This window comes from Canis lupus, chromosome 13, assembly GCF_011100685.1.
Source record: "Canis lupus familiaris isolate Mischka breed German Shepherd chromosome 13, alternate assembly UU_Cfam_GSD_1.0, whole genome shotgun sequence".
In the NCBI taxonomy this organism is placed as follows: Eukaryota; Metazoa; Chordata; class Mammalia; order Carnivora; family Canidae; genus Canis; species Canis lupus.
This window is the reverse complement of record NC_049234.1, coordinates 49,897,378-49,925,151: the sequence shown is the minus strand read 5'-3', so window position 1 is coordinate 49,925,151 and position 27,774 is coordinate 49,897,378. Positions and strand designations below refer to the sequence as shown.

At 44.1% G+C, this 27,774-nt stretch overlaps 2 protein-coding genes across 2 annotated transcripts in view; one reads left to right on the top strand and one right to left on the bottom strand.

The window, feature by feature from the left end:
• The window catches only part of IGFBP7 (insulin like growth factor binding protein 7), a 69,229-nt gene extending 44,232 nt beyond the window's left edge, over positions 1-24,997 (top strand). The window contains exons 2-5 of the mRNA XM_038556189.1: positions 14,291-14,400; positions 22,413-22,529; positions 23,259-23,385; positions 24,732-24,997. Coding sequence (XP_038412117.1) covers positions 14,291-14,400; positions 22,413-22,529; positions 23,259-23,385; positions 24,732-24,751 — 374 coding nt within the window. The 3' untranslated portion in view covers positions 24,752-24,997. The remainder of the gene's footprint in view (positions 1-14,290; positions 14,401-22,412; positions 22,530-23,258; positions 23,386-24,731) is intronic.
• POLR2B (RNA polymerase II subunit B) overlaps positions 24,912-27,774 on the bottom strand; it is a 47,483-nt gene continuing 44,620 nt past the window's right edge. Inside the window, exons 24-25 of the mRNA XM_038556187.1 lie at positions 25,855-26,050; positions 24,912-25,169 (exon numbers count right to left, since the gene is read on the bottom strand). Of these exons, the coding sequence (XP_038412115.1) occupies positions 25,080-25,169; positions 25,855-26,050 (286 nt within the window). The 3' untranslated portion in view covers positions 24,912-25,079. The remainder of the gene's footprint in view (positions 25,170-25,854; positions 26,051-27,774) is intronic.

Below are 27,774 nucleotides of genomic sequence, written 5' to 3'. Positions count from 1 at the left end.
AGGACTTGATCCCAGGACCCTGGAAATAGGACCTGAGCCACCCAGGTGCCCTTGAACCTCAACTTTTGTATCTGTAAAATGACTAGCTAATCTCACAAGATTATTGGGAAACTCAAAATGAAGTAATAGACATAAAAGCTCTCTGTGTGGTTGGTGTAAAGCCCAACACCAATATAAATTATTATTTTTCCTGCAAGTGACCTCTCATTTCTTTGAGCACGCTAATCCCATTGCCTGCAATCTCCTCGCCTTTGCCGCCACCACCTTTAACTTTTGAAAGGCCCTTTCCTCTTCCACGAATTCAGTTCTCACCTATTCAGTCAATATTTTTTATATTTATATCATAGGACCAGTCAACACTCCATCCATATTATAATTGCTTATCTACTTGTATACTTGTCTACACTTTCTGTATTGTAAACCCCTGTCAGGCAGGAGTCCAACCCAACCATCTTTCCGTCCCATGTCACCAGCACAACACATAGTTCGTGGAGGGCCTGAATGAATTAATCCACTCCTTGTTGTTACCTGCTTTGTGCCAATGCAATGCTGAAATTTGGTTTGGTTAATATCATTGTGGATCATTCTCACCTTTTATGCCATTTTCCATGGGGATATTCCCTCACAGAATAAATTCAAGTAGGCAATAGTAGAAGTTAGGGCTCTAATTACAGGGATGGATGTTAAAGTTAATGATGATGAGATGACATTTTTCCTTTGATATCACCTAATTATACAGAATTAAATCTTTGGCCAGCCCAATTTTACATCTGATGACCGACCGATCAGTGTATTTCGGAAAGATCTGTCCTTTAAACATCTTCTGAGTGTGTTAACATGACATTGGGAAAGCTATCTAGTGCTGACACTATAGAATATGTGTTGAATTGTGATTCCTCAGTAGTTTTGTGTAGGTTAAAATGCTGCTTGCTCATTAAAACAAAACAAAACAAACAAAAACCTGTCTGAAATGGATTGATGGATTGACCTTTCTCCACTCCAGAGGCCATGACCCTCAGTTTTCACAGGCCAAACTCACATGGATATGTGGGTGGAAATACGGAGAGAGGTTGCATGATTGGCCAACATCCAACTTATTGGAGTCTCCTTTGAATTTTCGTCTCTTCAAGTGTTGGTTTAACTGACAGACTCAAAAACCATAATCTTTTCCCATGGACTAGATGAGCCTGGACTACTTTCCCTCCTCCTCCCCATTGTTCATAAGCAGAACAAGCATGAACACCCTTGTGAACAGTCTTCGTCTTTGAAGACTCCAGCTTCCTAAAGAGGTCACACATTTCGCTGGGGAGATTTCCCGAGAATGTGTTCAAAAGGCAAGGCCTGAGGGGGTGTCAACTGCAGCTTTTACGTCACTTTCAGGAAGATTGAGGACATTTTCTTCCCCAAGTTTATAAAGAATGAGTTTTCCTACTTTTATGTATGGTTGCTCTGAAGAGGTGCCAAATCTGAAATCCCAGCTGCTTGATGAGGAAATTATTTTTCATAAACAAAAGAATAAGGTCTCCATGCCTGGAACTGATGGTAGCTCTAGAAGGCATACCTGTGGAGGAAAAAAATGGTTCTGAGGGACGAGGCTTTCCCCCGGTGTCACCTCACCTGCAGGGTACTTGGCATGTGGTTGCTCCCAGGCCTCACAAAGATACAGCGGCCTAGATTTTAAAACCCAAGCTACTGAAACCATGAAAACCTTCCTTGTTTCTTCCTCTGTTGTAAAAAGAATGAGCAACTTAAGGAAAACAAAACAAGAGAAACTAAAACAAAACAAAAAACCATAGCATCACTAATTACAGAAAAATAATCACTGCCTAAAAATAAAGTGCCAAAGTCAAGATGTTTGGTCCTGTAACTCCTGGGAAGAGCAGCCAAGAGCATTCCCATGTCCCAAAGTTCCCTTTTTCTGGAGAAATTACTCCCCTGTGCATTGACATAGCTTTGCTTTACCTGCTTCCCCAATGTCCTATACCTCACACCCACCCAGATGAGCTCCAGGTTGTCCTCCAGCAGATGAGAGCAAGCATGATTTGCCTCACTAATGAAAAATACAAGATCCTTATTCAAAGTTCTCCGGCTCCTACCAGATAGCTCCTCCTACCCTGAGGTCAGCAAGACATACCCATTTTTCTGACTGTCAGAGTGGTGGTGTTTGGCACTTCTGAGCCCCCCTGAACAGTCTAGCTCACCCAAATCCAGATGGTCTAGCACCTTCTGTGATGTGAACTTCCTCTCAGCACCCAGGAGGAATGTCTTGCCCATGTGCCAGAACACACAGCACCTTCACAGTGATTTATAAAGCTAGCAAGCCCCCGAGACACACACACGAGAATTAGCCCACAAGGTAGGAGGAGTGTTATGCTCTAGCCTGAGCCTGGCGAGCAGCCCTAGAAAATGCAGAACATGGGAGAAGAAACCCTAAATCCTACCAGGGAGGGGGAGGGAAATCTGAGGACACTCAGCAAAGGGGAGATAAACAAAGGCTGAGTCTTGGGGTAAATAGCTGAGAGCTTTCAAGCCTGTGGCCGACATCACAGAGGAGAACAGAAAATCACCAGAGGGTTTTGATTTGTATTTCCCTGATGTGGGCGGGGGGACGGGGTGACTGAGTGACAGGCACTGATGGGGGGCACTGGATGGGATGAGCACTGGGTGTTATACTGTATGTTGGCAAATCGAACTCCAATAAAAAAATATATATTAAAAAAAAAAGAATGAAGAAAGAAAAAGAAAGAAAGAAAGAAAGAGAAAGAAAGAAAGAAAGAAGAAAGAAAGAAAGAAAGAAAGAAAGAAAGAAAGAAAGAAAGAAGAAAGAAAGAGAAAGAAAGAAAGAAAGAAAGAAAGAAAGAAAGAAAGAAAGAAAGAAAGAAAGAAAGAAAGAAAGAAAGAAGAAATCACCAGAGGGCACGAGAGGGAATGAGAACACAGAGAAAGAACAGGGGGAGCTCTTTTGTGGGCGGCTGATTCACGTCTGGGGTTGGCGGCCAAGGAGGCAAGTGTAAATGAGCTCTAGGGGAGCTGGAGCCTGGAGGCCGAAAACCTCATCAAATAGAAATGCCAGCCGGGGCCTGCGCTCTGCTTCTCGGCAGCCTGGGGGGTGCTGTTTTCTGGCACCCGGGTCCCTGGTACCCTGCCCCTGGCCCTCCCCATGCCAGGGCCCATGTGTCTTCAGGGAGCTGAGCGGAGGGGCAGGGGCCCCAACTTGGCCAGATTTTCAGGGGGTAGGAGTTGCGAGGCAGCCGAGGGGGGCAGGGGCAGGGCTGAGAACCAACTGCTTTATTTCAGGAAAATGAGCCAAGGCGACTGAGAGCTTCCGACAAAGCTCCAGATGCGGCCCACAGGGGCCCCCCTTCCCCCACCAGGCCCAAGTGGCCAGAACAGTAGTAAGCACGCAACACCGGGTCACTGCCATCGGGCTTCGCCCCCTTCCCTGGAGCGGCTCCCGGAGCTTGCTGTCTTCCCCAACCCTCTGCACCTCCCAGGGCCCCTCGGCCTCTCCCCGAGGAGACTGGAAGCCTTCTGTCTTCAAATCTGTCCTCCCCGCCTCTTGTCTTACTTTGTGCCTTCCTGTCTGTCTGTCTGTCTGTCTGCCTCCTCCTCTGAGCGTCTCTGGAGCTGTGTGCTCATTGGTCCTGCCTGGAGAGGGTGCTTGTTATCGTTGTTGTTGTTGTTGTTTTAATACTGGGCCAGACCAGTGAGAAACTCCGGGAGTGCGGCCCAGGCCTGGGCCCTGACCCTTCCCAGGGGAGTCCAGGGCGCAGCCAGGATTGGCAGCCTACCCCCCCGCCAGGTAAGATGCTGCAGGACCCCATCCTGCAGGCCCAGTTCCTGGTGGCAGGAGCCCCCCACCCCACCCCTGCCCCCCCAGCTCTGTGTGCCTGGCTGCTGCTTATTTCTGCAGGCGCCTCTCTGTGAGATCTTTCCTGACCCATGTCACCTCTGGAGACTGGACACCTCTTCTCCTTTTGGCCACTCCTAGTCTGAAAGAGTGACTGTGCTGGACGGTCCATTCCCGCAGCTTCTTCCAGAGTTGTCAGCCTGGCTGGAGGCGATTTGCTGGGACCCCTCTGGTGTAAACCTCTTCTTGGACAAATCGGAGCTCATGGCAGGGTTCGGGAACACCTGTGTCTTGGGGATGGCGCACACTGTGGCCCTTGTTAGCGGCACAGGGCCCGTGGGCAAAGGTGAAGCTTTGAGGCTGGGTGACCTCCAGGCTCCAAGAGACTTTTCTTATACTCTGGTCCAGAAAGCACTTCCCGATGCCTGACGGTGCCAGGCACCGGGTGTGTATGGAGGGGAAGGGGAGCGGGCAGGAACTCAAAGGTGAAGCATCCTGGGGCAACTCACTGTCCAGGTTTCTAACAATCCCAGAACCAGGTGGCAAAAAAAAAAGTGCCCTTCTGTGGAAACTTCCCCACCCGTTTCAGTGCTTATGGCATAGGAACAAGTAACCTGCATTTTTCATAGGTTGGATTTAAGGGAAGTGAGTCATAGGTCCAGACAGGACAAGCCCACGAGATGTAGAGAAAATATCTCCGAGGCCGCGTTAACGAGATACACCCACATAACTGGGGAGTTGCCCTTCGTAATGGTACTCCATATGAGGTCAGTTCTTGCACATGCCCCCACCAGATAAAAATCTAGCCCACTCGCTTAACTTGTATGGACATCAGTCAGTCGGGTGGTGTGATGGCAGTAGGCAACTGCTGCGTGAGCTCATAAGTGAGCCCATCCCTTGGCATGGTGGCCGACACAGCCAGGTTAGCTCATCCGCTACTTGGCTACCCCCGGGACCGCTCTACCTGACCCATCTGAACCCTTCATGGATTTGCTCTACGTAATGCAGGGTTCCTCCCAAGGTGACCCCAGGCCACGTGTACCAGAATCACCGGTGGGTGGCAGTCACCCCCGGGGGTCAGACCCTTGGTCAGTACCTGTCTCCTCCTTGTGCTAGACCCAAGTTAGGGGAAAAGAGTAAGAAAACATGGTCACAATAAGAGATCTGTTTGTAAGCAACAGATTGTAAGAAGCAACTTTCTATTCCTGTTCCATGGTCAGAGTTAACGGTAAAAATTTTGAGACACTGCAAGATTCGCAATCATCATAGAATGACTTATGAACACTATGATATCTACTAGAGTTAAAAAAAAAAGGGGGGGGTGTTGCTGGAGTGGGCTAATACATTCTGGGAAGATTTTCGGCATTGAGGATTGGAGCCATAGTGGGGTGTCTCATTAAAACCCAGAGGTTAAATAATAATAATAATAATAATAATAATAATCCCAAAGGTTAAGTAGGAGTCAGGAGATGTAGCAGACAGGACCTGTGTACGCCGCCACCAGGGTTCCATCACTGGGCACTGTGCTTTCACCGTGGCTCATGGCCACGTGGCTCATCTCCTTCTCTGCCTTGGGCCGGCTGGGGATGCAACCTGCTGTCTGAATTTTTGCAGAGAAGCTGCCCATGGGATGGAGAACCAAAGCTGCCTGGCTTCCACACGAAGGAAGCTACCTAGCCTTCCCAGGGCTAGAAGGTAAACTAGACGACATTGACCTTGGCGCACCTGGTCCCTGCAGCCTGTATCCTTTCCTCTCTTTCCATTGGGTTCAGACCTCAGTCCCCTAGATGGTATCTCCAATTCAGCAAACTAAGACCCAGATGCATTCCTTTCCCCCCTCCCCAGACTGGCATCCTGCTCATGCGCATGTGTAGGAGCCTTCTCTTACCCAGCCTCGCACCTTTTGACTCAGCCCCCACTTCCCCCATCCAAGCAGTTACTGGATGGCATGAGTTCCTCCTGAATACTCTCTGCTCTCCTGTCTGTTCCCCTTGCTGCAACCTTGACTTACCCCCCCAATCCCCACCGTGTCCTAATCCTGCTGCAAAGGCCTCATGCCTCTCCAACATTCGGGGACACACTTGACTATAAAGCCCCAGCTCCCCACCCCCCCCACACACACACCAGATCTCTGCTCCTCCTCTTCTGTGCAACGTGCTCTCCCAGAGCCGGCCTGGTGTGCTCGCCCTTCTGCTGGCAGGCAGGCGTTTTCCTGCCTCCACACCTCTGCTCAGGCAAGTCCCTGAAGGTGGAAACCTCCTTAACAGAAGTCCTATTTCCGAACTTCAGGGCCTACTCAGATGCCATCTCCCTTCCCTGGCCATCCCAAGTCCAAGTGATGTGTGGTCTCCATTGGGGAAAAAACAATTTTCATCAGCTCCAGTCATAAGGAATTTGCTTTGAAACAGAAGCAAGAACTGTTTACCTCATGCTGCAGGTTCCAGACCAATTGCTGTATCATGTTTGATCTTTCTAATAATCTAATGATTTGGATATTGTTGTCTCATTTCAAGATGAACAGACTGAGAGAAGTTAAATAATTTGGGCACTGTCACACTACTTGGAAGTGATAGAACAGGATTCCTGATTCCAGGGTCCATACTCCAAACTCACGAGATAGTCTCTTAACTCCCCAGAATTCTGTTTGTAGTTTAAACTGTTAAGCATCCCCCATCCTATCCCACTAGATTATATATGGAGGAGAGGAAGCAATTCTTACACACTTTTGCATCCGGCAGTGTTTGACAGGGCCCCATCATTAAAAACTGTTATGTCTTCATTCACACTAAAGTGTAAATGACTAACAGTAGCTACCATAACCAGATGACTTTGCCTTAAACTAAATGAAATTAAACCGAGGCTCTGTTGCTTGAGATTTAGTACTTTTTCCTCCTGCCTTTGCTGTCATCCACTGACACCCTTGAGACTGTGTGATAGAGTCCCATATCCAGGTTAGCTGCCACCTCACCCCACCTCTGGAAGTTCCCAAAATGACTTGCCTTGGCAGATAGCTCTGCTCTTTAATTAGCCATGGAGCTACTGCTTCCCCTTATTTAATATCAGGAAGTTTTTGCATGTTTCATCCCCTTCCCCCTCTTGGCCATAGTGCCTTCCTACTATTCTTTTCCTAGTTTGTACTTTTGTTTAGTGTTTTTCCCTTCGATGTGTTATCAGAATGCAATCTGGGGATTTTTGCCAAGGTGTCTGAACTCTTCATCTCCATATGTGGTATCACAGTTCTTTCTTAAGTCCTCCTTTTTTGGTATGAATACACATGTGCTGTATGAACTATTCCAAGATTTGGCATCTCTGAGAGTCCAGATGAGTGTGGTTTGCAGACCCACCATAATGTAGAGAAGACTGTATACATCGCTGTCTTAGCCATGTTGATAAGTACTCAGCGGGAGCTGTAATGTCCATTGTATAACCCAACATGGTGCAGAAACCCTGTTTTTCACGTGAGGATGATTGATGATGTTTTACCCCCAGCAGACCTACCCTCCTTGTTGGGATTTCTTAACTACTATATACAAATTAATTTGCATCCCCTGATCATATACAAACAGGCTAGTGAGTGGGCAGTAGCCATGATACATTGCTTACGGCAAGAGAAAGTCAAGTGGAGGATTAAAGAAAATTGTGATAAATTATCTTCCAGCTGGTAAATAAGCAGTGGTTCTAGCATCACTTTGGTTATGTGTCTTGGCAGTGTGCGCACCGGTGCATTTTCAAGACTGTGGCTAACTACTCAGTCCCACGTGGCTAATCACGTTCTGTTCTGAGTTTACTGCTGCCCTTTACCCACTGTATGTAATCTGGGCTGTCCCTCCTTCCAGTGAATGCAAAGAACATCTGATTCCAGAGTTTCTGGCTCAGTTCTGACTCCATCCGGGCACTGGTATCTTCAATTAGCTCTGCTGGGGAAAGCATTAGAGAACAATGATGTGCTAAGCCATATGGCACTAAGTGAACACAACAGAATTTCCCAGATGAAATAAGTGGGAATCTTAGCTATACAGAAGTGCCAGAGGGAGTGACACTTCAGTCCTAGAGATTCAAATAAAGGATGGGGCATAGATAATAGATGAGAGGAAGGACATCCCAGGTGGGCCAGCGCATCATCATAAGTAAAGCTTCAAAGCAGTAATGAGCATGTAATGGTGGGTGAGCCCAGGAATGAGTTTGGGTAGAAGTAAGAAGAGCGAATTTTTAGTGTGAGAACGAAAGAGATGATAAGGGAAATGAAAGCAATGAAGAAAAAAAATATATATATATGCATATACGTGTGATTAAATATCAATAAAATAGGACAAAAATTGACTATTGGGGAAAATTTGGCTTTTGACTGTTTTCCAGTGGGCTGTATTCAGCTTCAGAAGACCTCTCCTAACATCTTCTATGCAGCTCTTTCAGACTAAAAACTTGGCTTACTAGGTAACATTTGATACTTTAATAAGCTCTATTTTACTCATTGCAGAGAGAACAAACTTTGTTATGAGTCACATATGTTGCATTTAGGTAGGGGAGAAGGTCACTGGACTGTTGTGGGCCATGAGAGCTCTAGAAGTAGGCAGCACAACTGCAAAACTTCATGGATGTCAAAGATGCCATTTGAGTTGTAGTCCTGTGCTCTCAAGGACACATTCACTTCTAAGCCCAAAGAGAAGATTCTCAGGCCCGTTCTGGTTTCTTCTGTAACGATGGGTTAGTGACTTTTCCAGGGTCTCTTGGCCAGAAGCAGCAGACGAGGATCCAGAGCCAGGTGTCCTGTCCCCAAGAGTGCTTTGATTTTTGTTTTTTTTTTTAATGGTGACATGGTGAGGCCATCTCAGGTCATGTCAGGGGAGTGTTTTGTGCTCTGTAGGAGACTAGGAAATTGTTCACACGTTTCTTATACATGATCTTCATGCGTTTTATAGGATAACAAATCTTAACCCTGTTCTACAAGTTCATGTAAATTAGTTTGCATGAAATGTTGGTCAACTTAAAAATTCTGCTTCAGGATCTTCTGGTATTTGTGTGTTTTGTGAGAACTGCTCTCCTTAGCCTCTTCAGAATCAAATTGAAATATTCGGGGCAACTGGGTGGCTCAGGAGGTTGGGCATCTGCCTTTGGCTCAGGGCGTGGTCCCGGGGTTCCATGATCGAGTCCCGTGTCAGCTCCCTGTGAGGAGCCTGCTTCTCCCTCTGCCTGTGTCTCTGCCTCTTTCTCTCTCTCATGAATAAATAGATAAAATCTTTTTAAAAAGTTGAAATATTCCAAATTTAAATCCATCTTGTCTACGTTTTTCATGATTTCTTGGAACATAGCTCTTTCTAGGTTGTGATTGAATATTCCTAAAATTAATTGGTCATGTGTCTAGAACTTAATTAAAAGGAGCCGAGGAGAAGGAGGTACATCTAGATGGAAATTCTGCGGGAGATTTCTAGCTCCTCCAAGGTACTATTAAGGTGACGTTGATTCAATAAAGTTAATTTTAGTTTTCTTCCAAACTTAGGACTTCCTTCTTCCTTGCTACTTCATTTAGGATCTGGCTGTCTTGCTTCTCCTCCACCTTCTGCCTCCCTCCTTCTTCCTCCTTCCCTCCAAAGAATGATTAAAGAGAAGAGACTATGTAAGGGTCACAAGGCAAGAGTTACTAAAAAGGAGGGGGACAAGAACATTAAGAGATTGGATGAGAATGGAGTTACGAGATGTAAGAAAGGAAAAATAGTGGCTCAGTGTTTGAGCCTCTGCCTTTGGCTCAGGTCATGATCCTGGGGTCCTGGGATCGAATCCCCCATAGGGAGCCTGCTTCTCCCTCTATGTCTCTGCCTTTCTCTCTGTGTGTCTCTCATGAATAAATAAATAAAATCTTTAAATAAAAAAAGAAAGAAAGGAAAATGAAGGAGCCTGATTTGGGGAAGCATTGGGGTAGACTCCTTGTGCCAGCCGCCAGGCAGCACTGTGGGCAGCTTGGTTGCTACATGGAGTTGCCCAGGGTGGGGATGGGGAAGAGACAGGTGGTGGGCCGTCAGTTATCCTCTGTCCGCACAGGATGTTTGCTAGACAGATGTTTGAGCAGCCTCAAGTGCTTACTGGAACAAAGACCAGGATAAATAAATAACTGAACCTATCCTGGTGTCTGTCCTTATATATTTAAATATATAAATTGCTTGCTTTATATGGAATCTCCACTTGCTTTAAATGGAATCCAAACATCGAACGTGATTTAGATGGTAATGTCGGTCCCATTGGCCCAACCTCAAGAACCAGATTCTGAGCTTTCTGCCTGAAACCAAGGTCAGAGTGAACCAAAACTTCCTTTACCCTTAAAAAAACAAATAAATTCTGGATCTGCTTTGGACTTCTTGGGAACAAGGCAGAGTGGAAGGAGAAGCTATTTGGTCAAGAGTCATTTTGCTGAGCTCTCTCCTGAGGTCGAACAGACTCTTCAGGAATTGAACTGTGTGATAGACTCACAATTCCAGATGATGGTGGTGAATGCTTACCCATGGAGCATGTGGGATGATGGTGATTCAGGTTGGGGGAGGGGATTACAGTGTTTTGGGATCTGCCACCGTATTAGCCCAAAATGTTTTCACTATCCCTTCACGTCCAGACAAAACCTGTCCACTTGGTGTCCCTGTGGGTCACCATTAAGTCCCTTTCTTACTCTTTCTCACTGTGTATCCTCACTCGTCTTTCTGTACTGCTGCTGTGTCCTGCTCTCATCACAAGTTTGTCCGCTCCCCCTTCATACCTGAGGGAATTTCCTGACTGGTGAGTGGCAAAGTACCAGGCAAGAGTTTAGTAAGTAGGTGACCAAATGGGTATCAGCACTGAACAGCGTAAACAGGAAGAATCTGAAACCATGGATCCTTCCAATGCAGGAAATCAGATTGAAGCCAGCCTGCCCCCACCTACTCTAGGAGGTTGGTTATCTCTTGAATATTAGTCTAATCATTCATTGATCTGAGCTGACTTTGCAAGAGACTGCATATCCACATCTAAATCTAAAGGTCATACCGTAGGTCAGCAACTATCGAGAGTAGATATTGCGTATTCAAGTTTTCCTTGGGTTCTTGAATCTGACATTTGTTCAAGGACATATGAAATAGCCAAGGGTTTTTGTAAATGCTCTTCTGGCAAATGGGTCCTAACGGCCCCTCTGCTCCTCCACCCCATCAACTCAAGATTCAGAGGGTAATACAGAATTTATGGTATGGAATCTTGTAGAATTCTTGGGAAAGCCTGGTAGCAGAATTGTAGAGATAATTTATGTTCTTAGAATGGTCCAAATAGTGGCTCAGCCCATTCACCCCTGGTTTAATATGTACTTCAAGGGTTGGGAGAGAGAAAGAGGAACCCACAGCTTGATTTGTCCTAATTTTGAACTTCCTAGCGATGGCTCTCATTCAAAGTATTCCTGGCTTCAGATGTTTTGAAAGAATTCTTGCTCTTCCTGAAATGTAATGCTTCTTGGAATAAGGAGAGGATTGGGGAGGGATGGGTGTAATAGATCTTCTCTCTATTCGGTGCTATACTTTTAATACATTTCTAAATTACACCATAGTCATTATTAGCACAAGGACAGGCACATAGACCGATGGAACAAAATAAAGAATCCAGAAGTAGACTCCCACACATATGGTCAGTGGATTTACCATTATGATTCTGCAGGAAAAGGATGGCCTTTTCAACAAATGATGCCAAATCAATTGATGACCTGGGCCGGAAGGGGTGTGGTGAACTTTGACCTCTGCCGTGGAGCATGCACAAAGATCAATTCAAGAGGGCCACAAACCTAAATGGGAAAGGAGAAACCATAAAGTTTATAGAAGAAAACAGGAAATCTTTATGACCTTGGGGTAGGCCAAACATTTCTTTAAACAGGGCACCTCCAAAGCACTAATCATAAAAGAAAAGTGTGATAAATAGGACTGTGTGAAAACTGAGAATATCTTAGCTTTAAAAGTGTGCCCCGGGAAGAATTCATAGGCGTCTTCAAGGCCTGTAACAGAAAATCAGGCTGGGCTTGTTCCCTGCACCCCTGACAGAGGGGGGCCTCGGCTGCCCCTCCTGACTCTAGGGAGGTGGATGGACGCAGGTTCAAATAAGTGGTTGGTTCTAAGGCTCAGGCACTGAGACCTCACAGCAAAAAACCATCTTACGTTCCTTGTGTGGTTTTACTACATGAGAGGCAGCTTTGTTCCCGAGCCCCTCCACCCCTGAACACTAGGGTATTCTTCTCCGAACAATCTCTTGAGATTCCCTGAGCTTTGAGGTCATCCTGATGAGTCTGTGTGGGAAGGAGGACAGAGCCACATGGAGGCCCTCAGAGAGGTGAGGGAAAGTAGTTCACATTCCAGCCAGATCCGGTTCGCTGGCAGCTCAGCCCCTGGGTCCCAGGACCCTGGAGGAAGGCTGGGGTGGGGTCAGGCCCGGCCCAGGCCTTTGCGGGGTCCCCTGTTGCTTCAGTCAGACTAGGAAGCACCGGAGACAGAGCCAGAAGACACACAAACACAGCCTGGCCTTGCTCACCGCATCTCCACATCTGCAACTGAAAAGCCAAGACCCCTGGCCAAGATAGACGTTTCCTCCTCAGACCTATGGTTTAGAGGGAAGGAAGCACGAAATATATTTAGAACTTTCAGAACTTTGATTGTTTTGCACATTCTTACAAAGGGGAAAAAATAAAAATACCCTGAGGGATTAGAAAAAAAAAATCAGCAACCAATACTTTAGATGAGTGGGAAAAAATCTTATATGCTGGAGTTATTTCCTTTCTATTTCAAAAAATTACTAGTGTGCTGGAAATAGCCTGTTGCAAAAGGGGAGATTTTGTGTCCTTTGAATGCTGATTATGCCAGAAAATTTTCCAGGCCTAAAGGGGAAGTTGTCCCTTTCCCAGGACACTGACGCAAGATGACCCTTACAGTTAGACATTTTATTTGGCAGAAGACTCGAGGCAGTGGAGAGCTGAAATTCAGAGGGAATGATTAACTCATTCGTTCAAGAAACGGCATTGAGCATTGAGGATGGGCCAGGTTTGGTTCTGGAGTGGTGGGCTGTCCTACCAGGAAGAGGGGGCGTGGGGGGGCGGGGAGGTAGGCTCCAGCTCCACCTCCCTCCCTGTTCTGGGGACTGTCCCTAATCTCCCCGAAGGCCCCTGTGCTTGAGACCTGCCATTCAGAATTAGCAGAAGTGAAATATTAAATACAACCCACTAAGAAGCAGGTGTGTGGGCCTCTTCTACAGCAGATGCTGGGGAGCTGCACCCCCCACCCCCCCCACACCCAAGAAGCAGTGAGCATAGCCCTCTCAGTACCTATTGGTTTCAGAAGTGTTACAGTTCAGAGCTGGACCAGCAGGTGGGTTTACCTACACCAGCTCCAGGTAACGTGTAGAGGAAGGTCGTGTGGAGCCCTGCGGCTTTCCTGTGACATCTTTAGGCATTGGTAGGCTGATGAGAGAAGGTATCAGCGCTTCTTCCTTAAGGGGCCAATTTGTAAATTGGTTGTTTCATGCCATACAGCCCCGGGCCACAATTGCCAGACTCGCATGACTGTGTTCCAGTAAAAAACTTAATTTATGAAAAAAAAAAAAAAAAAAAAAACTTAATTTATGGACACTGAAATGTGACTTACAATTTTTGCATCATGAAATACACACACACACACACACACACACACACACACCAACCATTTAAAAACACAAAGACTGGGGCGCCTGGATGGCTCAGATGATCAAGCACCGACTCTTGATCTCGGCTCAGGTCTTGATCTCAGGTTTGTGAGTTTGAGCCCTGTTTTCTTAAAACAAGAAAAAAAAAATCCTGGTAAACGAGAAGGAAATAAAGCTCAACATTTTGGAACTAAATTTTATTATATTAATTGGGACATCCCAGATAATGCAAAACAGCCGGTGCATTTAAACCATTAAACAAAAAAAAATAAAAATAAAAAATAAAAAATAAAAAAATAAACCATTAAACATGGGCAGTCCGGGTGGCTCAGCGGTTTAGCGCCGCTGTCCGCCCAGGGCGTGATCCTGGAGTCCCGGGATCGAGTCCCACGTCGGGCTCCCTGCATGGAACCTGCTTCTCCCTCTGCCTGTGTCTCTGCCTCTCTCTGTGTGTGTCTCTCATGAATGAATAAATAAAATCTTTAAAAAAAATAATAAGCCATTAAACATGAATTAAGGGAGTGGAAAATTTTGTCAACAGTGAATTTTTCTTCCTAATGATATCTGTTTGTTTAGATGTGTGCATTTCCAAAGCAGAGCTTCAAATCATGCTGGTGGCAGGGGGATGCCAGGCTCTGGTCTTTGAAATTTATTTTAGGTAATGCACAGGGGGCACAGCCTCCTAAACAGAGTCAAGTATTTACTTCCTAGAATGCTAACGTGAGAAAAAGATGGTTTAAAAAGATGTGTTTGGCTTTGTGTTCTCTCTTGTAGGTCCTTCCATTGTGACACCCCCCAAGGACATCTGGAATGTCACTGGCGCCCAGGTGTACTTGAGCTGTGAGGTCATCGGAATCCCAACCCCTGTCCTCATCTGGAACAAGGTCAGTGGCCCAGATTTCAGGAAGGCCTCCAAGGCTGCCGGCCTCTCCTACTCCCTGCCGCTCCTCAGAGGTGAAGCCTTGTGGTGACCTTCCAGACACTTCCCCTGGATCCACAGACCAATTTTACTGACCTCCAGAATGGTCTCCGCTCTGCTTTTGTTATCAGGGCCTGAGGCTGGAGTCTTAGGAACTGGAAAACTATAATGCTGAACACCCAAACCCAGCATGTGAGTGTGTGCGCATGTGAGTGTGAGCATGTGTGTGTCCTCACCAGAGACGGTACAGCATAGCAGCATCATGGTTAAAGATGTGAGTAACCAGGTCACGAGAATTCTAAGGCCCCCCTGCCCCCAGGTTTCTTCCCCTGAGCACTATTAACATTTTGAAGCAGGGATCCCTGCGGGGCTCAGCGGTTTAACGCCTGCCTTTGGTCTCCAGGGTGTGATCCTGGAGACCTGGGATCGAGTCCCACGTCGGGCTCCCTGCATGGAGCCTGCTTCTCCCTCTGCCTGTGTCTCTGCCTCTGTGTGTGTGTGTGTGTGTCTCTCATGAATAAATAAATAAAATCTTAAAAAGATATATTTTGAAGCAGATAATTCTTTGATGTGGGGGCTGCGCTGTGCATTGTTAAGATGCTTAGCATCATCCCTGGCCTCCACCAGCTGGATGCCAGTAGCACCTGCCCCCTCCAGCTGGGGACAGTCAGAAGTGTATCAGGACATTGCCAAATGTCTCCTGGGGGAAAAAATCGCCTAAAGTAAGAAGCAGTGCTCTAAACCTCCATCTCCTCCTCTGTATGATGAAGGTGGCATATAGTTTTTGTAAAGAGTCCATAAAGGAACGCAGGCTTGTTATCAGCAGAGTTAACGCTGTTGCTGTCACCTACTGTTCCTGGAAATATTTCTCCTCAAGTGGTATTATCTTGTGTAATTGTCATCACATTTGAAGGATAACGTATTCCCAGCATGTCTGTAGAAGGGAAAACACTCATTTCCCAGATCAAATAGTACTTCACGGTTATACTCTATGATTTTACATTATTTCCCTTTTTGTGCATTTTCAAGGTTTTATTTATTTGTTTATTAAAGATTGTATTTATTTATTCATGAGAGACAGAGCGAGGCAGAGACACAGGCTGAGGGAGAAGCAGGCTCCCTGCAGGGAGCCTGTTGTGGGGACTCGATTCCAGAACCCTGGGATCACGACCTGAGCCAAAGGCAGACACTCAACCACTGAGCCACCCAGGCACCCCCTTTTTTTCTGCATGTTGACAGGGTGAAGCCTCCCAACAATGCGATGGAGTAAATACCATCAAACTTGTGCTAACAACAAGGAAATAGAGTTTAAGGAGAAAGGCGTAACCAGGTACCCCTTTCTGGGCTGGTTCACTTCTCCAGCGAGCTCTGAGATGGTCTCTCGATTATTTTGTTTGCAGGTATCTGACCAGAGGATCCACTTCTGGAATTCCAGGGGGATCTTGGCTCCCATGGTCAGAATCTTGATGTGGCAGGTTGTAAGAACCTCCCTTCAAACTACCCTGAGCAAGAAAAAGGGAGAGTGGGGAGTGGCGACTCCTGCCTCTGGGGTGCCTAGATCCAGGTGCGCAGTGTGGTCAGGACTCGGGTCTGGACTTTGATCTCCGCGTGTGCGTCTCATTTTTTCCTTCTACTTCAAAAAGCCCCACACGGTCGGCAGCATTGTCATTGGCAGCTCCGGACGCATGTTATGATCACCCCTTGAAGACTCTAGAGGAAAGAAAGGGCTTCCCCTGTCCCTGCTGCATTGTCCCCTAGAAGGACGCTGACTCGGGTGGGGCCACCTGCCACCCTCTGGCCAGCGGGCTGCATCATCCTCATGGGGCCATCTGGTGGGAGTGAGGTCAGGGGGATTCCAAAAAATGGGGGTAGGGGGGCAGAGACACCACCAGCAATGTTGCGACCAACCTTTACAGCTGTAACTTCTGTTAAAGAGGACAGTGAAGGGGATCCCTGGTGGCTCAGCGGTTTAGCGCCTGACATTGGCCCAGGGTGCGATCCTGGGGTCCCGGGATTGAGGCCCAAGGCCCGCATTGGGCTCCCTGCATGGGGCCTGCTTCTCCCTCTGCCTGTGTCTCTGCCTCTCTCTGTGCCTCTCATGAATAAATAAATAAATAAAATCTTAAAAAAAAAAAAAAGGACAGTGAAATTTCACAGTAAATTTTGCATATTTCAAAAACGCAAATTTCTTTTTTTTTAAAAGATTTTATTTATTTATTTATAATAGACATAGAGAGAGAGAGGCAGAGACACAGGCAGAGGGAGAAACAGGCTCCATGCAGGGAGCCTGACGTGGGACACTATCCCGGGACCCCAGGATCCCGCCCTGGGCCAAAGGCAGGCGCTAAACCGCTGAGCCACCCGGGGATCCCAAAAACGCAAATTTCCAACGCAAAATGTATTTGTCACTACAGGCCATGTCACCGACCTAAATAATTAAACAAGCCATTTGTTTCTCCCCACTTTCCCTGTAACCAAACTGTTAAGAATACAAACCAGAAAAAGGTCACGTTCAAATTCAATTTAAGCCCAGAATTGCTTTCGGATTATAAATGGATGTTAGAGTCTCAAGTGTCAAGCTTGAAGTTCAAGAAGGCAGCTTGTCTTCCTTGCTCAAGAACTAACTCCCAGTGGGCAGCCCAGGTGGCTCAACGGTTTAGCGCCGCCTTCGGCCCAGGGCCTGATCCTGGAGACCCGGGATCGAGTCCCACGTCGGGCTCCCTGCATGGAGCCTGCTTCTCCCTCTGCCTGTGTCTCTGCCTTTCTCTCTCTCTGTGTCTCTCATGAATAAATAAATAAAATCTTAAAAAAAAAAAAAAAACTAACTCCCAGCAGCCGCAGAGCGTGCGGAACGAGCCTTCTCCCTCAGACACTGAAGGCTACGGTGGCGCCTCTTGTGGTCTGTACTCTGTGGCCTCTAGTTACTGTGTGATGTTGACGAGGCCCATACTTCTCCAGCAAACCCCCAGCCTAGAAAGATTCCAGGAGCAGTATTTTGAGATGGAGAAATGAACTGAAATAGCCATATTTTAGGCTGAGAGAGCCTTAACCCAGCAGGTCAGAGATGATGCTTATGGAGAAGATAAAACACCTAGAATTCCTTCCAAACGCTTGTAGTTTCTGAGACCAAAGCTCTTTGTTCTTTTCCTGCCTGAACATTTCTGCAGATTTGGGCTTTCATGACCCCCAGAAATAGTTCTTTAATTAAAAATAGTGATAGGAAAAAAAATAGTGATGGGGCACCTGGGTGGTGCCCAGTTGGTTAAGCATCTGCCTTTGGCTCAGGTCATGATCTCAGGGTTCTGGGATCGAGCCCCGTGTCAGGCTCCCCGTGCAGTGGGGAGTCTGCTTCTCCCTCTACTTCTGTGCTCTCGCTCACTCGGTCTCAAATAAGTAGTTAAAAATTTTTTTTAAAATAAATTTTAAAAAGTGATGATAGTAATATTAGGAGAGACTCTCCAAAGACGTAAAAAAAAAGAGTTCAAAATCTCCCACCGTCTTCCACTCCCTGAAATAACCAAGTGAACTGCCCTGGTTTTTCTTTCTAGACCCTTATTTGTGTCCAGACACCGGCACATATTCCCAGTATGTGGCAGGCCTAGGGGGGAGCATGTTACTGTGATACTGGCTTTTCTCAATTAATTTCTTGGGCATCCCTCCAGGTCTGCTCTCGGTAACTACATGATATTCCTAGTATGAGAGTGTACCATAATTATTAAACAATTCCTGTATTGTTTCTAATTTTTGACCACCTTAAATAATATGAGTATATACATATTCTATATGCAAGTGCTTTTATTTTTTTCCCCTAGAAGATGGACTCCCCCCAAAAGATCCATGACTAGGTAGGTCAAAAGATTTGTTTTAATGCTAGTTTTAATAGACATTGTCAGATTACTTTCTAAATAGATTGTAGCGGTTCACACCCTCCCCAGTAGTGTAGGGGTGCCATTTCCCTGCATCCTCACCAGCACTGAATATTGCCCAACTTTTTAATTTTTGTTAATGATGGCTAAAAATATCCTTTTGTTATTGCTTTAATTTCTTTGACTACATTGAGGATACATTTTATCACATTGTAAATTTTCTTTGGGGTTCAGCAGTCTTTTATTTTAAATTTTTTAAGATTTTCTTTATTTGAGAGAGATAGAGCACACGAGTGTGGGGGTGGGTGCAGGAGGACAAGCAGACTCTTCTCCCTTGTGCAGAGAGCGCAAGCTGGGCTCAATCCTAAGACCCTGAGATCATGAGCTGAGCTGAAGTCAGATGCGTAAGCGAATGAGCCACCCATGGGCCCCTAATTTTATTTTAATTCCAGTATAGTTAACATAGTGTTATATTAGTTTCCAGTGTGCGATATAGTGATTTTTATCAATTCCATACATCACCCGGTGCTCCTTACAAGCGCACTCCTTAAGCCCCCTCACCAATTTCACCTGTTCCCCCCTCCACCTCCCCTCTGGCAACCAGCAGTTTGTTCTCTAGAGGTAGGAGTCTGTCTGTAAGGGCACCTGGGTGGCTCAGTGGGTTAAGCATCCGACGCTTGATTGCAGCTCAGGTTTTGATCTCAAGGTCATGAGTTCAAGCCATGTATTGGATTCCATGCCCAGCATGGAGCCTACTTTTTTTTTTTTTTTTTAATTTTTATTTGTTTATCATAGTCACAGAGAGAGAGAGAGAGAGAGAGGCAGAGACATAGGGAGAGGGAGAAGCAGGCTCCATGCACCGGGAGCCCGACGTGGGACTCGATCCCGGGTCTCCAGGATCGCGCCCTGGGCCAAAGGCAGGCGCCAAACCGCTGCGCCACCCAGGGATCCCTGGAGCCTACTTTTTAAAAAAAAGTCTATTTCTTGATTTTTTTCCCCTTTGCTTCTTTGGTTTCTTAAATTCCACATACAAGTGAAATCATTTAGTATTTGTCTTTCTCTGACTGATTTCACTTAGCATAATACCCTCTAGCTCCATCCATGTCATTGTAAATGGCAAGATTTCACTTTTTATGACTGAATAATATTCCATTGTGTATGTGTGTATGTATACATATATATACGTTTCAGTGGACACTTGAGTTGCTTCTATAATTTGGCTATTGTAAATAATGCTATAAACATAGGGATGCATGTATCCCCTTGAGTTAGTATTTCTGTATCTTTGGGGTAAATAATAGTGCAATTCCTGGATCATAGGGTAGTTCTATTTTTAACTTTTTGATTAGCCTCCATACTGCTTTCTTTCCACGGTGGCTGCACCAGTCTGCATTCCTTCCAGCAGTGCATGAGGGTTCCATTTTCTCCACATCCGTGCCAACACCTGTTTCTTGTGTTGTTGATTTTAGCCATTCTGACAGGTATGAGGTGATATCTCATTGTAGTTTTGATTGGTATTTCCCTGATGGTGAGTGATGTTGAGCATTTTTCATGTGTCGGCCATCCACATTTCATTTTTATAGCAATGTCTGTCTTCTCATTTTTAATTGGATTGTTTTGGGGGGGGGTTGAGTTGTATAAGTTCTTTATATATTTTGAAAAGAGTATTTTTCATATTGTGTGTTATGTGAATTGTGTTCAAATATTCTTTACCCATTTCTTTTTTGGGTTGTTTCTAATTACTAGTCTGTGGCTTTTTGTACAGGAGATATTTATTGACCCTTTCTCACGTATTAAAAATATCTTTCCTAGACAATTATTTTGTTTTTAGTGGGTTACAGTGGCCGGGGATATGCAAGTTTCAACAGACATGTATTTATTTCATCATAAACCTCTTCTGAAACTTCATCAAAAAGGCACAGCAAGTATGTTCTATACTGCATAAAAATCCTCTAATGGTTCCCTGAAATTCAGTGAACCCTTGAAATGTATTAACCTGTAAGAGTCAGACTAACTCATCCTGCTTTGTAACCACGGGCACTTTTCATTAATTGCTTATTTGCAATAGCAGGATTCAGGAAGATGTTGTTGCAGCTAAAATACAAGCAGAGCTGAAATGACTTCCTGGGTCTCCCTCTAATTCACCTAGTTGACCCCTTATGGTGAGCAGTGACTGCTAGGCAGTTTTTTTTTTTGCCTAAATTTCTAAGGTTCAAACTCTGAAGCACGTCCAGCCCATTGCACATCTGTCAAATTGTCTTAGAATCCACTTTTCTCAGCCAGCATCCTTTTCTTTTCTTTTTTTTTTTTTCAAACTATAAAACACATTGATCGACAAACTCCCCTCACATGAGGGAGCAAGGAAATGTGCCATATAAAAATGTACCATGTAATAATTCTTGACATTTCTACATGTTTTCTATGTGGTGAGTAGCTTTTTACAATGTATTAGAATGTGAGTTCTGTTACATATAAAGATTTGCTTTCCAATCCAACTTGAGAGCAGTTTATACAGTAGACCAGGTTTACTGGCGCAGAATGCTCCTAAGAGTGACATAACCTGAGGACCAGCAGTTGCTGAGATTATTTTCCATGGAGTAGAGTTTTTCTGCTCTGGTCACACACAGAGCTCTAGAAGAATTCTGAAATTCACTAAAGACCAGAGATACGTTACTTTGGCCATTGAATCAATACTCTCACACCATGGTTATAACCATTTTCAAATATTTCAAAATCTGCACTAGCATAAACTGTTTTTGCCAGCTACTTGGTAAATGGGAGGAAAAAAGATGCCTACGGAGTTTATCTGTTTCGTCTTGATAGCTCTTCCATGTGAAAAACACTAACCTGGCTTTCTCTAATGGTCACAATAGGGGGAAACCCCGGGGGGTGGGGGGCGCTAAGCAGGCAAGCAAAATCCAGGCATTCCAAATCAATAATGCTAGGTATTTTTTTATAAAGTAGAGGAGTTGGCCTAGGTCCCTCATGGTTTTCAGAGCCCTAGCCCTGGTGTCACGCCACAGAAAATGAGTAGACTTGAAGTTGAGACAAGCTTACTGATGTGTAGTAGGAGTGGGACACACAGGGAGATGCAACACTAATGTAGAGTGTCCATATAGTATGTCACCTGTTTTTTTGTGACTCAGAATCTGCTCAATAAAATGAAAACTACTTGTGAGATTGCAAGTCCTTTTTCCTAATTAGAAGTTACTTATCAGTTAAACATCAACCTCTTACAGGTGGCCTGAGATGGAATAAACGAAACATTGCTTCCTGTATCGCTTTTTTTTTAAAGCCCATCCTTATCACAAGCCTTAAAATATTTGTACCCTGACTCAACAATTCCACTTTTAGAAATTTATACTAAATGTGTATGTACATAAGGGTTACATTTTATTTTTCCATATACTTTTGCGTATTTTCCAGTTTATAATATGAACACAGGTCATGAGGGGGAAATTAGGACAGAGTTCACTATTACCCTCAAACCAAGGAGATGGAATGTCTTAACCCATCCCTATTTCCATCATGACGCACAGGGGTGGGCAGCAAGCAGCTTTTGTCATAAGAGAACAGAGCCAGCAGTGTGTATTTGACAGGCATTTTTTTGCTCTCAGTTCTTTAGTAAATCATTAGAATGAACTCTTAGCCCTCCGAACAAAAAGAATGGTACTGATTTTGGACTCAACCTACTGTTTTCTATTACTGAAGTGGTTGCAGAGCATAGCCTCCTACTCAAGGTCCCAAGAATCAAATCTAGCACTTGGTGACAGTTTGTCAAACATGGCATGGCAAGCAAGAAAAAGCTCAGCAAAAAACAGAATTTATGAGGGCATGAGTGAAGGATGGTAGTCAGTGGCAGCAAAGTATGATGGTGTGCCTTCCCCAAGCATGCAGAAAAATAGTTTAAAATATATAAACTTAGAGGGAAACTGACAGGAAGAAATAAGATCTATAGTTAAGTATTCAGGAAAGAGTAACAGGGAAATTGCTGGGTTTAATCCAGTTAGAAAGTCTGACGCATACCCCACACAATTCTAAAAATGTGGCTGCTTCCAAGTTGGTTTTTCAGTACAAGAAAACTTAAGACTATTTGCTTTTGTTTTTGCAGGTAAAAAGGGGTAACTATGGAGTTCAAAGGACAGAACTCTTGCCTGGTGACCGGGACAACCTGGCTATTCAGACCCGGGGTGGCCCAGAAAAGCATGAAGTCACTGGTTGGGTGCTGGTGAGTACCAAGAGCTGCCAAGGATTTCATTCCTAGGATTAGACACAGCAAGCCTGGCAAAAGTGCCAGATGTCCTGGCAGGCTGCAAGTATTTGCCCTGCCACACCACACACTCTTTGGAACAAGCCTACCAGGAAACTGCTACTCCTCTTTCAGAGGGAACTTAAAGAGCTGAGATTGGTTCAATGTTTTGGAAACAACCAACAAATAAATGAGAATATTTTCTCTTAAGAATTCAAAGCACGGGTGCCTGGCTGGCAGTCAGTAGAGCATGTGACTCTTGATCTGAGTTGTGAGCTCAGTCAAGCCCCATGCTGAGCCTGGAAGCTTACTTTAAAAAAAAAATTCAAAGCAAAATCCTCACGGGGAACTAAGTGGCCCAACCATTATTTTAATCAATTCTTAATGGTTATTTTTATTTGACCTCTGATGCTCCTAAATTGTACTTATATCCACTAGTAGTCTTCCTCAAGCTGGTATGGCACATGTCCCCAGTTCTTCACCTATACATTGTGTTCAGAAGCTGTCAGTGGTGTTTCCTCAGAGCGTCAGTGCTCCTGGCAGAACAGAAGGGCAGCTGCCTCACTCTTCCAGCACAGTATCTGCACTGTTTCTGGCAGTACCTCTGCTAGGAATCCCCTATTCAGCCTAAGAAATAATGACCTAACTGGAGCCACTGGGAAAGAGAGGACTGCCATAGAGGAGCTAACGATCCTTTTTCTTTCATAGGTATCTCCTCTCAGTAAGGAGGATGCTGGAGAATACGAGTGCCATGCATCCAATTCCCAAGGACAGGCTTCAGCATCAGCAAAAATCACAGTGGTTGATGCCTTACATGAAATACCAGTGAAAAAAGGTAGGTAATGAATCTCACAACCATTTAAGGATTAGTGGTTTTGTCTCATAGAGAAACAGAACCAAGGATGAAATTTAGACGTAGCTCTTACTGAAGTTGTTAGCCACAAAGACATGCCATCAACATGTGGAGCACATGGCTCTACGAGAACATCTGGACAGTTGATGGAACGCTACTGTTAAGACTTAGATGCTTTCATCTTATCTCACATGTAAAAGTCAAAACTCAAAACTTCAATGGAATGGCTTATATTTCCCACAACTTTCTATCCACATGGCAGTCTTCCTTGGTGTTGCAACCATTACATTAAATTTCCACTTTAAAGTAAATGATTGTGGGATCCCTGGGTGGCACAGCCGTTTGGCGCCTGCCTTTGGCCCAGGGCGCGATCCTGGAGACCCGGGATCGAATCCCACATCTGGCTCCCGGTGCATGGAGCCTGCCTCTCCCTCTGCCTGTGTCTCTGCCTCTCTCTCTCTCTCTCTCACTGCGTGCCTATCATAAATAAATAAAAAAAAAAAATTAAAGTAAATGATTGTGAGCAATTCTGGTCCTTCACTTTGAGCTTTTATAAGAGAAAGCCAGAAGGGACAGTATACTGGCAAGTACCCAACTCTACTCTGCCTTGCCATCAAAAAGCTGCCTCTCAAGCACCTATCCTGGCAGCATCAGAGCACTGCTACTTTACATTTATGTAGTGGTCTTAGACTGATGTCCGAACTGGCTTCTCTTAAACCAAAAATAACAAAATTTATTATCAGCATCTGTCAAAACATCCCTCTGCGCAGATCGCTCGGGAGGAGGAAGTATCAAGTAAATATGTGCTTGGTCAGATTCTCCTTGGCCAAGATGTGGACAGCCAGGTGATGAAACAGCAGTAGCTGACAGTCATGTTTCGATCTCAGCTCTGCCACTAATTATCCTCCACTTGAATTCTGAGAGAATGCTTGATGACAGAGGACAGTTCCTTCGCGTCTCTGGATCTCAACTTGGTTGTGAAATGAACTCTTCCACTTCTATAATTAGTTCCATCTCTCATTCGTAGACCAGAACAACAAAATCACATAGGTCAAATTCCAAAGAGTGTTTCACCCTATCATGTGTTGTTTTAGAGATTTTAATTTATTCATGAGAGGCAGAGACATAGGCAGAGGGAGAAGCAGGCTTGGTCTGCAGAGAGCCTGATGTGAGACTCCATCCTGGGACCCCGGGATCACGCCCTGAGCCGGAGGCAGGCGCTCAGCCACTGAGCCGCCCAGGCGTCCCCCTATCGTTTGTACAGTTACTCACATATCCTTTATCATTTATTATTTCTTTAATTTTCATCTTTTTCTTTTTTTAAACAGGTGAAGGTGCTGACCTATAAACTGCAGAATGTATTAATCTGCATCACTAAAAGTAGTCCTGGTAACTACAGCCTCTGTTCTTGCCTAATAACCAGTTTCTTTTCATCCAGTCCACTAACGCTTAGTTATATATTCACTGGTTTTACATAAAGGAAATCCAAAATAAAGATAACACATCAAGACTATCTACAAAAATTTATTGTCTATTTACAGAAGAAAAGCATGCATGTAATTAAAATCAATAAAATGCTTTCTCTCACAATGCAGTACACTGTGGTTTTTTTTTTTTTTTAAAAACATACTGAAGAAACAAAAATATTTACAAGTATCTTGAGGTTTTTAAAAGAACTAAACACTCATCATTCGAGGTGCAATACTCATAGACATAAGTTCCTGAAACAACAGCTTGCATGCATAAGGCATTCGCACCAAAGAAATCTGGAGGGAGAAGAAAAAGGTAATTAGCAAAACTGTATTTGAAATAACCCCACTCCCCTACCCCAGAAAAAGGTATGAGGTCTTGGTACTGTAGGTGATAAATAAGGGCTGATAACATTCATCCCTTATTTGCTACTTTGTGGCGGCTCTTTCTCCTGAGAGGCTTTGGTATTTCTTTTTTTTTTTTTAATTTTTTTTTTAATTTTTATTTATTTATGATAGTCACAGAGAGAGAAAGAGAGAGGCAGAGACACAGGCAAAGGGAGAAGCAGGCTCCATGCACCGGAAGCCCGATGTGGGATTCGATCCCGGGTCTCTAGGATCGCACCCTGGGCCAAAGGCAGGCGCCAAACCGCTGCGCCACCCAGGGATCCCGAGGCTTTGGTATTTCAGTCTTCTAGCCAGACATAATTTATATTCACCTTTTTTTTAACTCCTTAATTTAAAATGTTTAAAATCTCTTGTACACATCCTTATTTCCAAAAGATGAGACATTACCCCACTACAACTGGTTTTTAGAAAAATCAAATTATCTTTTTCCTCATTTAAAACTAAGAATCTTATACAGGTGTTAATCAAAATTGTGAAAATGCCAATCGGTTCCACCACACTGAACCTGCCTGCATGATTAAACCAACATAGTTATATCCTAAACAAGTATCAACTGCCAATAAGGTCTACACACCTGGGTTTTATTGCGGCAGCCTCGGCATTCATATGTATGGGTCCTCGTGTTAGCAATCGCCATTATGCCACAAAGATTGCAGACATGAACCTGATATGGATCTGACGCCTCAAACAATCTTTCCCTTAAAAACTGGGCTGCTCCATGGGCAATCTGACAATCTCGTTCCATTTCTCCAAAACGTAGACCACCATCACTGTTAAGAACAAAGAACAGATTATTTTATACTAATAAATAAAGCAGCTTCTCCATGAATGAGTCTCCCAGGCAATCAAGCCTACACTGATAAATGTACACTGGTAAAAGTAATGGAAAGAACAAGTGAATAATCACAGGTTTCCCCAGTATGGAAGTGAAATGAAATGCATTATTTAAAGAGCCAAAAAGTGGATGGTTACAGCTTCTATTTAATAGTCTCAATACATAAAATTCATAAAACCAATGATTTCTTAGTGATATTATCAAAAACCAAATCATCAATTTTGGAGAATGATAAACCAAGAAAGAATCAAGCATTTATCTTGCCTAAATGAACTATGTCACAAGGTTAACCAGTTGAGGAAACAAAGTTTCTCTCTATACAGAAGTATAAACAGGGACATCAAGTAATGATCATTAATGGCTGCTGAAACTGTAAGACACAGACACTGGAAATACACAATATTGCCTATGACATTACTGCAAAACAAAAGAGTGCAATTCTTCATTTCATCAAAGCTCAAGATCTAATTAGCTATTTACAAGAAAAATAGGAATATATAGCCCCAGAATGCAACCGGCAAAATCCAGAGTGTGAGAAACCCTCCAGGGCTAACAATCCAGTTTCTTCAACACATAAACACTGCAAGGGAAAGGAAAGGTGAAAGGCAACCTATAGACTTAAAAAACAAAAACAACTCCAACTGCAAAGCACAGATGTATCTATATCCTAACTGAAAACAAATCTCCTTAAAAATTAAAAATTTCCAATCAGGAAAATTTGAACATTGGATACTTAGTAATATCAAGGTACAGCTCACCCTGAACAAAGTGTAAGGGGCTCTTATTCCTAACCCCATCCTGCAGTCAAAAATATGTGTAAACATCTGATTCCCCAAAAATCCTAATAGCCTACTGCTGACTGGAAGCCTTACCAATACTAGTCAGTTAACACATACTGCACATATGTATTCTACACTATATTCTTTTTTTTTTCTATAGTATATTCTTAAAGCTAGAGGAAAAAAGTGTTAAGAATTGTAAGAGAAAATACATTTACAGTACCATATCAAAAAAAATCGTGTACAAGTACACCTGCACAGTTAAAACCTGTATTACTCAAGAGTCAACTATAGTGTGATTAGGTGTTTTGGTGGGATTTTTGTAATGTTCTAATACTTTAAAGTTTTCTGAGTGTAATCTGTGGACCCAGTAAGGGTGGAAACTATTTTCATAATAATATAACACATTTTTACTTCTTCCACTGTATTGACATGTGCACTGAGATGGTTGCAAAATAAACTACAAGACACAAAACAAGGCAGTGGAACCAAACTTACTAGCAGTCATATTCTCCACTGTGAAGGGAAGAGGGAAAGCCAGTTTCACTTAAGAATGTCATTAATAATAAAAGCCTGGGTGGCTCAGTCCGATAAGCATCTGGCTCTTGATCTTGTGATCAAGAGTTCAAGCCCTGTGTTGGGTTCTGCCCTGGGTGTGGAGCCTACTTAAAAAGAATGTCATTAATAAAACTGTAAAAATAGTTTTATTAAACCTTGATTCTTGAGTACACGTTTTTCTGAATATTCTATGACAAAACAGTTCTAAAGCACTTCTGTTCTATACTAAGGATGCTTGTCTTAAAGAAAAACACTTGCATGATTCTGAAATAATTTCCTTTTCTCATGGAGTATCTTGAAAAAATCGCTGACACCAATTTTG